The following is a 14,773-nucleotide window of genomic DNA, read 5'->3' as shown; positions in this document are numbered from 1 at the left end:
CTCGAGTTACATTAATATATATCACAATCACCTGTTACACAAGTTCTTCATGATCTTCACGATATTCTAGTCTGGTGGATGTCTATTCTCTAATAGTCATGTTCCCTTCATATGTCTCTTCGTGTTCAACAACGTGTTAATATGTTAAAATCAATGCTTACAATTTTTTGTTTTCAAGTTCCGTTGCGGGTGAAAATAAAATATACACTTTATGTAATTTAAGAGAAATAGCGAACCAATTTCATTATTTATTTAACTGTGATCAGCAACTTATACTCAATAGCAGACGGAAATATATGTCTAGATATTATCATAATAGACCAAATGCATTTAAATTTCATACATTATTCAATTACTTACCTCAAAATGAACTTATTTCATTGTTCAAATATAATATTTAGATAAATGAGATAATTAATTCACAATACTAATGTCCATCCTGTTTTACCATGTATCATTGTTATCCATTTGTTAATGTTTATATTCTCTGCACTGTTTATGAGAATAAACAATTTTCATTGTCATTGCTTCTTAAACTTGTACGTACATTACCTTTGAGTAAATAATAAAACAGTGAAGAGAAATGTGTGTCGCCTCGTGATGTGTAATGAAGACGTTCCTGTTCATATCACATGAATAGTCTTCAGGGCAATATCATTACATATGACGTCATAAAATTATGATAATGAAATAGACTCCCAGATTAAATCACGACGAGGAAAGATTTGTACTGTGACGGTGGTGCCTTCTTACATACTCCTGACAAAAATCATAATAAGGTACTATCACATAGGATTGATAAAAGCGAAAAGTTTGGTCAGAGCGTTGATTGCACCGTGCATCACAGGTATGCGTGACGTCACTCTCCCGATGTCTCCACGTAACCAATGACGTAGAGCCGACATTAAGAATGTGGGTCTTCGTACATTGTATATAGCTATGTCATATTAACATTTAATCAAATTCAAATTCTTACTTAAATGTATTTTGTTGTTTCCATAGAAACAAGGATTAAACAGATTTTCTATTATATTAACATACAAAAATGTATCATTAAACACAAATCCTAACTTATAGCAGTTATTATTGTAATTTACAAAAGTAAAATTTTAATATACCCAGTTTTGTTACCTTGTAGTCTGTTTTTGTCGTGGTCGCTGTGGCAGCAATGGACAAGTTATAACAGGTTCTGACTTGGATGAACAGATAGACAGTTAACAATAGAAAACGTAACAATAGACAAGATTCAATATCTTTATTACACTTTTCAAATTTTCAAACTTCATTTCATTTCTCTTCACAAAATTAGATTACAGAGAAAAACATCTTTACAACAATGTATACGTACAAACAAAGCAAATTTGATGATGTTGAGGACAGATCATGGGACCTTTTGAAACATATTTTTTTTTATAAATCTACATAAATTTCTAACTTTTTGACATTTTTTGTGTTCATTTATATTATGTTTTATAATTTTATAACATTTGGTTGGTCATATAATACTTATCTAGATATAGTTTTCTTTCCGTATTCAAATAAGGACATTTCAATAAAAAGTGGAATTCATCTCCGATTTCATGTGTATTGCAATAATGACAAATTCTATTTTGATATTCTATATTTTCCCATCTCCCAGTTTCCACCGTAAGTTTATGATAACAAGCTCTAAATGTACACAATGACATTCGACATTCGCTCATTGTGGTCGAGTGGTTAAGGTGTACCGACACTTTAACACTAGCCCTCCACCACTGGGTTGCGAGTTCGAAACCTACGTGGGGCAGTTGCTATGTACTGACCGTAGGCCGGTGGTTTTTCTCCGGGAACTCCGGCTTTCCTTTACCTCCAAAACCTGGTACGTCCTTAAATGATCCTGGCTGTTAATAGGACGTTAAACAAAAACAAACAAACAAACAAACAAATCGCTCATTGTCATCTAATAATTCTAAATAATTTTCAAAATCTCAATTATTTTTGTATATATTCTGTAACAAACATATTAAGAGGGAAAACAACTTCACTGCTAAATTCTTGTAAAAACTGGTCATGTAATATTTGTTTTACAGATAGTTTTACCAATGTTGTGGGTTACCTATTCCCAAACATTGGAATTTCCATACATTTGTCAATCCACATTCATTTTAAACAGTTTGTATGTTGGTTGATATTATAAACGCTATAATTTGAATGAACACTACTTCTACAGCAGTTGTGTTCCATTATCGCGGTTTCCTCTTTTCGATTAATCCTCTAATTGGTTTATGCCAGCAGCAGCAGTTTGCTTTTGTTTTATTGGAGCTGCCGTGAGAGAGGGGGATCCCCCTGGAAGTGATGGAGGTGACGTGAGAGAGGGGGAGGTGCCGTGAGAGAGGGGGATCCCCCCGGAAGTGATGGAGGTGACGTGAGAGAGGGGGATCCCCCCGGAAGTGTTGTCGCGTTGGCGTGTTGCGTTTTTTTAACATAAGACACGTCGAGTTGTCACGCGCCAAGCGCTAAAATGAAATCTCGAGTAAGGAATTGTTTTTTTTTCAACAACAAAAACATGATACATTATATAACATGCTATAGATGACATAATTCAATTTACTTCTTTTCGATTGTAGCATTCGTGACTAATAACATATCATTCTTGATGTTACTTCTACTGAAAGGGGACATATATCAAGTTTACCATGCCATACAATTGGGTGTACTTTTTTTCCACCCAACAGTAATTTATACAATTTCAAATGGAAATATTCAATAGTCTTGATATTTGTGTAACCTCACACTTTACGGTCATTAATGAACAAACAAACAAATTTTTCGCAAATAAGACTTTTTATATGTTATAGATTTTTAGTTTGTATTCAAAAACTAAGTTTTTAATATTTATTTCAAGTCGAAACAGGCCAATATGCGCCATACATTCTTTAAAATGTCATACATAGCATTTTTTGTTTTCTTTTGTTATAATTATTTTTAGCATCATTAAAAGAGCACGTGCACTGTTCCCAGGTACGTATATTTTTCTACATATTCTATGTTTTCACCATCTAAATTGAAAACATTTCCATTTAAAAATCTATCTTCGCAAAAAACATACATTTTGTGTTACCAGTATTTACTTTTAACTTCTATATTTTACAATAATCGCTAAAATCATATTCAGTTGATTTTGTAAATCACCTGGATTATCTGAAATAAGATTGTGTCGTCAGCATACAGGAGGATAAAAAGTAAAAATACATGTTAAAAGTTCACATTCAAATTCACCATGAGATACTCTACACTGTTATCATTATTCTTCGACATCATAAATACACAATTTGAAGAATAAATCTATATCTCTCAAACACATCGACACCACTTTATCAGGCACGTAGATGTTGTATCAAATATAACAAAATTTCATTTCTAAGACATAAAAAGCCGAACATTAAAACACATAACAGATTCCTCCATTCCTAAAATTGTTTTCCCTGTACACAAAGCAATGTTTGAATCTGAAAATCGTTGCTATGTAACGAACCTCTGTCATTATGATGACCCTTTGTTCTATTTCTTTAAACATTACTTCAATATGTGTTAAGACATTGTAAATATTATTAGGAAGGTCATTTTGCACTTTAGCAAGTTCCAATATCTGGACATTTGGGCAAAATTCTTCTTAGTGCTAACGTCATTGGGAAAGTTATAGGCAAATGATCTATCACATTACTTTTTATTTAAGTACGATACCTGGGTATCGATAATAATTATACGTACAAGTGGACCCTACATATACGTGTTAAATAGTTCTCGTAGTTGTCCTAATACGCCACAGGGTATTACAAAATAGTTTTAATTAAAATGTCGGTATCCTTTGATAAGCGTTTACATACGAAACCAAGTTTCATAAACATTCCTTAAAGTTTGCCACCAAAAAAACCATTAAGTTCCGAAATTTCCTTACGTACATTATTTACTAGTAAAGAAACGTTCCTGGATCCATGGCCCATATGTTTCAGTGTTACTGAAATGACGTAGTGATATAAACATCTCTACCCGGTCGTGCCTCGGGGGTCATGACGTCACCGTATTTGAAAGGTTCGAATATGATCATTGGACAGGCATCCCGAATGACGGTAGACCACCTGATCCGTCATAACTGTCACGGCAGTGTCACTTTCCTACGCATCTAACTTCCGTTATACAAACACCCCTTCAATACTTATATATCAAACCTACCCGAACACCACTACACAGATCCCAGTAGGGCGCCCGTGTGGAAATTTCAAACACTTTCTGTGACCATCAGGACCGTTGAGGACAATCTTAATTGGCGTGCCTTGTACCCAACTTACCCATCTGAAATTCTGAATTCCAGATATGTTACTGGCAGTGTATTTGTGTCTAACTTTGGTTCAACTGACCATTGGTCAGTTTCAGCCACCTTTCGTTGGACCTAACATAAATAATAGAATTCCCGGTCAGAACTTTCGTAAGTACAGAATAAGTAACATTCGTGTTATATAAAAAATCAACAGAAAATGCTTTAAGACTTCTAATGTCGTTTTCAACGTCTATATTATTTATTTATTTTATTTATTTATCTATTTCTACTTTTGATACATTATTATCATTTGTTATCTTAATATAATGCCACGCGACTTTTCCCATTTTCATAATAACAACGATCATCCTAATCAGTTAAGCCTAGAAACATTTTCGATATTTCTACAATGATTACATCACCAAAATGCTGAAGTTTACGAAACTCGGTTTCTACGGAATGCCGTAATCTCATTTCCTTTATGTTAATTTTGCGTTTTTATTTATGTATTTTTTATAAAAAAAAAATCGAATAATTACATAAACAATATAATTGCTAAGCGATTGTGCATCATAACTTAAAAAGGTAAAACAAATTACTAATGCAAATACAATGGATTATAAATTCCTAACTTGAAATCCTTTATCATGTAGAGCCGATTCCGGTAGGACCGATAGAGGACGTCGGTCAAAACGGCCGACAACCCCCAGTATTCCAGCAAAACGGGATTCTGGCAGGAGCAGACTTGTTTGTATACGGCACCTGTTACTTCAACGAGACGGGCTCGAACATCAGGGGACGAGTTGACTTTCAACAGGCAGTAAGTACAATGAACCAAGCCTATCTTAAAACCCCGTTTGTCCTAAACAATAACAGACCATGTGCATGTAGCTAAGAGTTTCCAAGAAACCATTGCGCGTAACTTATAAAACACATGGAACTTAGTAATATGAAAAACGCGTTAATTCACATTTTATCTTAAAAATCATTGTCGCGTGCCCAATGTTACGTATTGTCCCATTCCTTAATATAAACACATTTTTTTGCAGAAACAAAAGTTGTATACCTTGAGTATAATATGTTAGGACTATGCAGTAAATAACGAAATGTGATGAGAGTTTCTGGACGTAATTATATATGCCCGTGAATACTTATTTAATGTATGGTATTTACAGTGATTTAAGTATTAGTTATTGTTATTGTGCGCCGGGCATAGGCATTTTTGCTTTCTCTGCGAAATCACATTTTACGTAAATCACAATATAATTGGTAACATTTGATCAGGGTGACATGACTCCCTAGTCGAGTCGGTAGGAGGTGGGTAACATTTTATAAGAGTGACATAACTCCCTAGCGGAGTCGGGTAGGAGGTGGGTAACATTTTATCAGGGTGACATGACTCCCTAGTCGGGTCGGTAGGAGGTGGGTAACATTTTATCAGGGTGACATGACTCCCTAATCGGGTCGGTAGGAGATGGGTAACATTTTATCAGGGTGACATGACTCCCTAGTCGAGTCAGTAGGAGGTGGGTAACATTTTATCAGGGTGACATGACTCCCTAGCCGGGTGGGTAACATTTTATCAGAGTGACATGACTCCCTAGCCGAGTCGGTAGGAGGTGGGTAACATTTTATCAGAGTGACATGACTCCCTAGTCGGGTCGGTAGGAGGTGGGTAACATTTTATCAGAGTGACATGGCTCCCTAGTCGAGTCAGTAGGAGGTGGGTAACATTTTATCAGGGTGACATGACTCCCTAGCCGAGTCGGTAGGAGGTGGGTAACATTGTATCAGGGTGACATGACTCCCTAGTCGAGTCGGTAGGAGGTGGGTAACATTTGATCAGGGTGACATGACTCCCTAGCCGAGTCGGTAGGAGGTGGGTAACATTTTATCAGGGTGACATGACTCCCTAGTCGGGTCGGTAGGAGGTGGGTAACATTTTATCAGGGTGACATGACTCCCTAGTCGAGTCGGTAGGAGGTGGGTAACATTTTTAAGGTACATGATTTTGGTAGGTGAGCAGAGGTGGTACATGATCAGGTGAATGACTCCCTAGTCGAGTCGGTAGGAGGTGGGTAACATTTTATCAGGGTGACATGACTCCCTAGTCGGGTCGGTAGGAGTTGGGTAACATTTTATCAGGGTGACATGACTCCCTAGTCGAGTCGGTAGGAGGTGGGTAACATTTTATCAGCGTGACATGATTCCCTAGTCGAGTCGGTAGAGGGTGGGTAACATTTGATCAGGGTGACATGACTCCCTAGCCGAGTCGGTAGGAGGTGGGTAACATTTAATCAGGGTGACATGACTCCCTAGTCGAGTGGGTAGGATGTGGGTAACATTTTATCAGGGTGACATGACTCCCTAGTCGAGTCTGTAGAGGGTGGGTAACATTTTATCAGGGTGACATGACTCCCTAGCCGAGTTGGTAGGATGTGGGTAACATTTTATCAGGGTGACATGACTCCCTAATCGGGTCGGTAGGAGATGGGTAACATTTTATCAGGGTGACATAACTCCCTAGCCGAGTCGGTAGGAGGTGGGTAACATTTTATCAGAGTGACATGACTCCCTAGTCCGAGTCGGTAGGAGGTGGGTAACATTTTATCAGGGTGACATGACTCCCTAATCGGGTCGGTAGGAGATGGGTAACATTTTATCAGAGTGACATGACTCCCTAGCCGAGTCGGTAGAGGGTGGGTAACATTTTATCAGGGTGACATACAGTGTGTAAAGTAATATTAATCTGCGTTTTCACTCCATCACAGTGATGGCATGTTAAATCACTCCATCATATTGATACATGCGTGTGTAGCTAGTCGGGGATGTCAATCATCCACACTTCACTTTAGTATGCACGACACGAAGTAAAATTATATTTGTTTATTTATTTGGTTACATTGTTTGCAGTCCGATAAATGATGAGTTCTGTGTGGATATAAAATGCAAGAAAGTTGAATTGTATTTATATCAATATCTATCTGTATTTATATCAATATTTATCTGTATTTATATAAATATTTATTTGTATTTATATAAGTATTTATCTGTATTTATATCAATATTTATATCAATATTTGTCTGTATTTATATCAATATTTATTTGTATTTATATAAGTATTTATCTGTATTTATATCAATATTTATTTGTATTTATATTAGCATTTATCTATATTTATATCAATCGTTATCTGTATTTATCTGTTGATATTTATCTGTATTTATATAAATATTTATCTGTATTTATCTGTTGATATTTATCTGTATTTATATAAATATGTATCTGTATTTATATCAATATTTATCTGTATTTATATCAACAGAGAACGGGAGGTCCGACACGGGTTCGCGTCCAGGTTGTGGGTTTACCGCCAAGTCTGATGAGCGATACAGAACACGGGATCCACATCCACGAGTATGGCGATGTCGGACGTGGCTGCTACGCGACTGGTCCACATTTCGACTCGGATACGTTTTCTTTTCACGGATCCCCAAATAATCTTGGAACGTAAGTTGTGTCAAAACATAGATATTCAGTGCGACTTCTCTGACCATAGCATTCCACACATACTTCAATTGGTTTCCCAGTTATTAGTCATAACAAACCGTAATTGGGACAATTATTGAGATGTTATACTGAATTTTAATCGATAACAGCTGTTATATTAAGTTTTGTCGCCTACATGACTTCGCCAGTTGCTAGGTTGTTTCGTTTACCATAGTCGGTCTGTCGGCCTGGACAGTTATTTAGAATGTTTATGTAAGGGATTCCAATTAGAGGTTGACATCTGTAACACATCAAATGATTCAGTAAAACGTAACCAAGCCTTATATATATAGGATATAGATATCTATACAGTTAATTATACTTAATCTACAGTGTATGTAATTGTCGATGTTTTATTCGTTTAAACGTATTGGTGAGTGTATCGTATCGTTTTAGGTTTCCTTCTCTTTGTTAGCAATATAGTAACCTGTATAACCCTCTCTATAAGGTGTTTTAGTACAGTAAAGAAGTTGGCATCTCGAATGTATGTAGACTCTAGAGATAGGATGAACACCTACAATGAGCATCCCATATCTCCCTCTTACCTAACCGATAAAGCGCAGATTTCAAACAATCTTAGAATCAAAATTGAAGCCATTGCACACTTCGAGAAATCAATTCCCTATGTTGTCTCCGTCTTGGAAAGTCGTCAATTCATCAAAATTGAGTGACGGATGCATGTATATGTGGTTATTTTGACTAATCTATGAGTGTCTTGATTACAGAGGGAACGCTCACGAGGGTGACATGGGAAACCTTCGTCAATCTAACGCTGGAGTCATAGACTCGGACATGGTGTTCCCGCTGATGAACCTCCTCGGGGATACGGGCGTCTTAGGCAGGGCGGTGGTGGTAAGTTACCCCGGGGTCAAAACGTTGGTCGATAAAATGTTCACAGTAATAATGATAACATCGATAGGGCACACTTTTCATAATCATGTAGTATCTGCATGATCTATGTCCTAACTTTACTTCCGGTAAACTCTTTAGTCAATTGGCTACAAATAATAAACACAGGATACAATACAGTCAAACCTCGATGATTCGAACTTCGTTGATTCGAAGTTCTCGATGTATCGAACTTTTTGCTTGGTCCCGAATTTTTTCACTATATAACACTACTAAAGAACCTATGTATGATTCGAATTTTTATAAATCGAAGTTTTCGATGTATCGAACTTTTTTCATGGCCCGTTAGCTATGTAATTATAGGTAATTGACATCTCTTGACGAACAAAAAATTTACCTGTACTGACCACTGGACAGGTGTTTGTCGTGACCCCCGCGGCAAGATTTCACACATCTCCCACAAAAGCCCCGACTGACAATAGGGATAACGATAGCGTGTGTTGTCTACTCCTGACCATAGGATTAATTAATAATCAGACCAAATTTAAAAATGATTTATGGATGAAAAGTATCTTTTATTTTGTTGGTCATTATCATAAAAAAGTCGACCTATTGTCAACCATGAATAATTCGAAGTCCCGCTCTATCGAAGTTTTTCTGCAAGTCCCTTGAACTTCGAAACATCGAAGTTTGACTGTAGTAGACTGGTCATCTATCGATAAATCTGTTCTGTTGGCAGCGTGTGTCGTATTGATCTATGGAAACAGACATATGATCGACGACTTCTCCTGAGATTTCCCCAGAAAACACAATGTTAAAGATCAATATGTTTGTTGGGTTTCAGTTGCACGAGGGTCGGGATGATCTCGGAAGAGGCGGAAATTCCATGAGCTTACAGACCGGAAATGCCGGAGCACCTTTGTCCTGTTGTGTCATTGCTTGGTCAGACTCGACCAATTGGAACAATGCTTTTATCGCGCGCAGCGGAAATACCTTCAATCCAAACCAAGGAGGCAACCAGAATTTCCAAAATGGCGGTTTCCAGCAGAATGGACAACAACAGCGCCAAGGAAACAGATTCACTAACAGCAATTTCGCCGGATAAACGTGCAATTTTAAACTGATAAACCCATGTTGTATATTATTCCGGTAAACTGCCTTGAATTAAGTTTTTTATACGAATTAATCTTATTGTTCATGTATAATATACAGTATTGTAGTATCGAGTTGAAATATTAAGTATAGAGAAAACGTAGCTTTAAAACGGTACAGACAAGTGTAACTACATGGGAGTGAAGCCGGCATATTTAAATACTTTGGCTCGGTACCTCAATAAGACAGCAGTGTCCATATTTGTATTCCCTTGAGTATCACGCAAAGCCTGGCAGTTAACAAAAAAAGGAACTATTTTCTTGGGAACCAATCTTTCAGAAAAAGAAGAAACTCTAATGACTGTTGGTGGATTATCGTAATCGTTGGGCAACGTCTGTTTATAGACTCAAATACAGCCACTTTTATTCACTAGCTTGGCAGTATCAACGTTCAGATCAAGCTTGGCAGTATCAACGTTCAGATCAGGCTTGGTAATATCAACGTTCAGATCAGGCTTGGTAATATCAAGGTAGTGCAAGCCACATGTACCTTTTCTGTATGTTTTACATACAGTTTACTCGGGATCTACATACCTGTGACCTGTATCATGTCGTAGTGTAATCTGAACAGACGTCCAAACAAGAGTTCCTGATTCCATCTACTATAGCTGAACCGTTAGTGCCACTGACACGACCTGCAGATACCCGCACCTGAATTCTGACGTTAAACTGGGGTTACTTCTCTGATAACTTCTGAATTATGACGTTAAACGTTCCGGGGTTACTTCTCGGATAACTTCTGAATTATGACGTTAAACGTTCTGGGGTTACTTCTCTGATAACTTATGGTTAATCCTCGTTACATGGATAAGAAGACAGGCGCTTTAATTGATATGTTAAATGCTTTTGTTAATGTATATATATTATATCTGATACTGGCAGTATAATGAACGCGCATCTTTGTTAACATGCAATCATTGTCTAATTATGATCTATATAATAACCCTTGTCTTTTGCATTTTGTATTAATATTAACATAATAAATATTTTTTATAAAAGAGTAAATGCCGTGTCATTTTTTTCTTATCTGAACACGAGTGTAACCATTATGGCGTAAAACTGATTAATTGTGACATCATCAAAGAAAGAGGGACAGACGGTAGTTTTATGATGACAGTTTGAAAACTGTTTCTTTAAGATCCTTGTAAGGATGACACGTGTGTAAGATCGCGTACTAGCATATATGACACGCGTATAAGATCCTGTACTAGTATATATGACACGCGTATAAGATCCTTTACTAGTATATATGACACGCTTATAAGATCCTGTACTAGTATATATGACACGCGTATAAGATCCTGTACTAGTATATATGACACGCTTATAAGATCCTGTACTAGTATATATGACACACGTATAAGATCCTGTACTAGTATATATGACACGCTTATAAGATCCTGTTCTAGTATATATGACACGCGTATAAGATCCTGTTCTAGTATATATGACACACGTATAAGATCCTGTACTAGTATATATGACACGCGTATAAGATCATGTACTAGTATATATGACACGCGTATAAGATCCTGTACTAGTATATATGACACGCGTATAAGATCCTGTACTAGTATATATGACACGCGTATAAGATCATGTACTAGTATATATGACACGCGTATAAGATCCTGTACTAGTATATATGACACGCGTATAAGATCCTGTACTAGTATATATGACACACGTATAAGATCCTGTACTAGTATATATGACACGCTTATAAGATCCTGTACTAGTATATATGACACACGTATAAGATTCTGTACTAGTATATATGACACACGTATAAGATCCTGTACTAGTATATATGACACACGTATAAGATCCTGTACTAGTATATATGACACACGTATAAGATCCTGTACTAGTATATATGACACGCGTATAAGATCCTATACTAGTATATATGACACACGTATAAGATCCTGTACTAGTATATATGACACGCGTATAAGATCCTGTACTAGTATATATGACACACGTATAAGATCCTGTACTAGTATATATGACACACGTATAAGATCCTATACTAGTATATATGACACGCGTATAAGATCCTGTACTAGTATATATGACACGCGTATAAGATCCTGTCTGTGACACGTGTGTCAGATATAGTGTGTGTGACATGTGTGTAAGATCCTGTATATGTGAAACACGTGTAGAGATCATATATGTATGGCACACATCTATAGATCATTGTTAGAATAGCACGCGTGTAAGATCCTGGTTAAGGACACGTGTGTAAGATCCTGTATGTATGATGCGCATTTAAGATGGCTATGTATGTATAACACGCATATAAGATCATGCACTAGTATTATATGACAAGTGTGTCAGATACAGTGTGTAACACGTGTGTAAGATCCTGTATGTGTGCCTGGTGTGTAAGATCTTATATTTGTGTCACACATGTAAGATCCTGTATATGACACGTACGTATATATCCTGTCTGTGTGACACGTTTGCAATACCTTCAGTATATGACTAGGGTAAGGTCAAACAACGTAATATCAGAAGTTTTTATTTAAGCATTGAACGGCTTTCAGTTGGCATTCATATTGACTATGAATGCCAACTGAAAGCCGTTCAATGCTTATATTTGCCATCTGCGATTTTTTATTTGTCGTGCGATTTTTTTTTTGAAATTTTCAAATTCAAATTTCAGTTGGCAGTTCATAAGCTGGTGAACTCGCAACTGAATTGGTAGGGTTATATAGTGGCAGTGCCATACAATGGTAAATATCAAGATACGGTCATATTATATGGCAAGCTGTCTTGGGAAACGGCTCGAGGCATTTCTCAATGTTTATGATTCATTGCTTAATATTAACAAATGATTTAAATGAATAGAATAGATGAATGCAAAATATCAATACATGAATTATTAATGAATGCATCTTTTCCAACAACCGCCTGCCATACATTTCAGATGTTCACTACCTAATAGGCCGTTATAGACCGATCCAAATTCTTATTTCAACCTCGCACAATGTAAGTAATCATATATATGTATTAAGCATACAGTTGATAAAAGCGATTGCTTAATTTTAATGTTATTTTCAAAATTACATTACAATTAAGCAATTTTTGAATTAAAGATAGATCTGGTCCGTTGTCTACAGCAGTATATATGTCTCTGTCTACAGCAGTATATATGTCTCTGTCTACAGCAGTATATATGTCTCTGTCTACAGCAGTATATATGTCTCTGTCTACAGTAACTGTTAAGCCTGCCTACTATCAAACCCACAGTCGCATTATGTACAGTCGCATGCTTAATTTGAAAAAAAAATATCGTACCTCGGCCTTATAAATACTAAAAGGTAAGCAAGTAAAAGATCGAAAATCTAGGTCACCGCCTACCCTCTCGAGGAAATCCCTGTTCTCCCTGAAATATGCATTGCTTTACTGCTACAAGCCTTTGTGTCATGGGAGAACAGGGATTTCCTCGAGAGGGTAGGCGGTGACCTAGATTTTCGATCTTTTACTTGCTTACCTTTTAGTATTTATAAGGCCGAGGTACGATATTTTTTTTCAAATTAAGCATGCGACCGTAATACATTAATTTACTCGTCTATAATGAAACATTTGAATTAGAAATATCATAATCATGTCCACAAGTACCTGTGATCAAACCAAAATTGTGCAGCTGGAAATTGACAAGCTCGTTAAAATTCAAGTTTGAGCAAAGTGGAGGATCAAGTCCAAACGGTGTTATTTTGAAAGTTTATGGTCTGTTAATAATGATCGTATTGTTTATTTATAGTTAAATGACACAACATTTGATCCATAAACGTCAACTTTACCCTTCGCCTCGGCCTGTGAAGCCAAAAATGGGCTTTGGCACATAGACGATTTTTGATTGGCTGGTGAAAAATGACCTTCACCTTGACTGAGCGCTCCTCAACTTGCTCTTCAAAACAACACAGCTGAGAAACTCACAAGGACACGGAGTTTGTGATACCCCCGAGGTGTCTTTTCGGGAAATTTCTGTGTGAAATTTATCACATAGAGCAATGTATAAGGCACAGAGGTTCTGTGCCTTTTCAAGGAGCTTTATAAAAAATGTTTGGCCCAGTTATCGAACAGAAAAGCTGACTGGCGCCGTACGATCCATACAAGTTGTGCGCCATAGTTCAACTATTGACACACTTCATCCAAAACATGACGACTTCTCGGAGCGACATATCGGCCCTGGTGATGCTGAGAAGAGAGCTATGCTGGATTTCCTTGAACTAAAGGTTTTTATAATGATAATTGCTATTGCTTTCCCTGTATCGGTCACCAACTTGACCAAGTTTATTTACAATGGTATCGTCTGATCCTAGCCTAATTCAGCTTTAATTCGTCAATTCGTCTCCGAGTTTGTGTTTCCTAATGTTGAATCCAATATTGGGACGAGATTGTTGGATGTATATCCTGCTATATAGGCTAGTGCGTAGGAGAGCAGTTAGAAATGAAAAAGATGTAGGAATTTATGTGTGTTTTTGTAATTATGTCTGGGATTATTATCATTAGATTAGGCCTAATAATAGAAAGGGGATGAAGGGAACTGAAGAAACCATATGAATGATATCTAAGTAGGCCTATATTGGAAATCCGGAGTTACTGTAGTCCAGCACAGATATATATCAGTTCAGTGTCAATACTGTGCTGTGAACTCCTGTTTTAATACTACAACAAAGCCCTTTGTATAATAAGAGCTCCCATGGATCCCCCCCCCCCCCCCCCCCCCCCCCCCCCCACACACACACCTACAGCCGTCTTCATAATTATGTTAAAAGTTCATGATGTTTTATTTTCGTTAGTCATAATCACAAAACATAATTATCAACATTTCATGCTAAAATGTTTTAAGCCAAAATGACATGTAATACATGTTAAAAGTAAACACTCACGGTTCATTTTCTCACTTCAGAC

General features: G+C 36.8%; 2 protein-coding genes across 2 annotated transcripts in view; both read left to right on the top strand.

Annotated features, from left to right (window-relative positions):
• Positions 1 to 4,109: 4,109 nt before the first annotated feature.
• On the top strand, positions 4,110 to 10,845 carry LOC117325274. Its single transcript, XM_033881385.1, has 5 exons — positions 4,110 to 4,465; positions 4,951 to 5,117; positions 7,624 to 7,808; positions 8,573 to 8,699; positions 9,541 to 10,845. The coding sequence occupies exons 1-5, from the start codon at positions 4,354 to 4,356 to the stop codon at positions 9,799 to 9,801; spliced, it is 852 nt and encodes a 283-aa protein (XP_033737276.1). The 5' UTR covers positions 4,110 to 4,353; the 3' UTR covers positions 9,802 to 10,845.
• Positions 10,846 to 13,675: 2,830 nt separating this feature from the next.
• The window catches only part of LOC117325273 (glycine dehydrogenase (decarboxylating), mitochondrial-like), a 43,918-nt gene continuing 42,820 nt past the window's right edge, over positions 13,676 to 14,773 (top strand). The window contains exon 1 of the mRNA XM_033881384.1: positions 13,676 to 14,094. Coding sequence (XP_033737275.1) covers positions 13,870 to 14,094 — 225 coding nt within the window. The 5' untranslated portion in view covers positions 13,676 to 13,869. The remainder of the gene's footprint in view (positions 14,095 to 14,773) is intronic.

Source organism: Pecten maximus, chromosome 4 (assembly GCF_902652985.1).
Source record: "Pecten maximus chromosome 4, xPecMax1.1, whole genome shotgun sequence".
Taxonomy (NCBI): domain Eukaryota; kingdom Metazoa; phylum Mollusca; class Bivalvia; order Pectinida; family Pectinidae; genus Pecten; species Pecten maximus.
This window is presented reverse-complemented; position numbering and strand designations above follow the sequence as displayed.

Excerpts from the sequence above, each read along its gene's own strand:
- LOC117325274 (XM_033881385.1), top strand. The coding sequence starts at position 4,354 with ATGTTACTGGCAGTGTATTTGTGTCTAACTTTGGTTCAACTGACCATT. Across the intron at positions 4,466-4,950 it reads AATTCCCGGTCAGAACTTTC|AGCCGATTCCGGTAGGACCG; the intron begins GTAAGTACAGAA and ends TTTATCATGTAG. Across the intron at positions 5,118-7,623 it reads GAGTTGACTTTCAACAGGCA|AGAACGGGAGGTCCGACACG; the intron begins GTAAGTACAATG and ends TTATATCAACAG.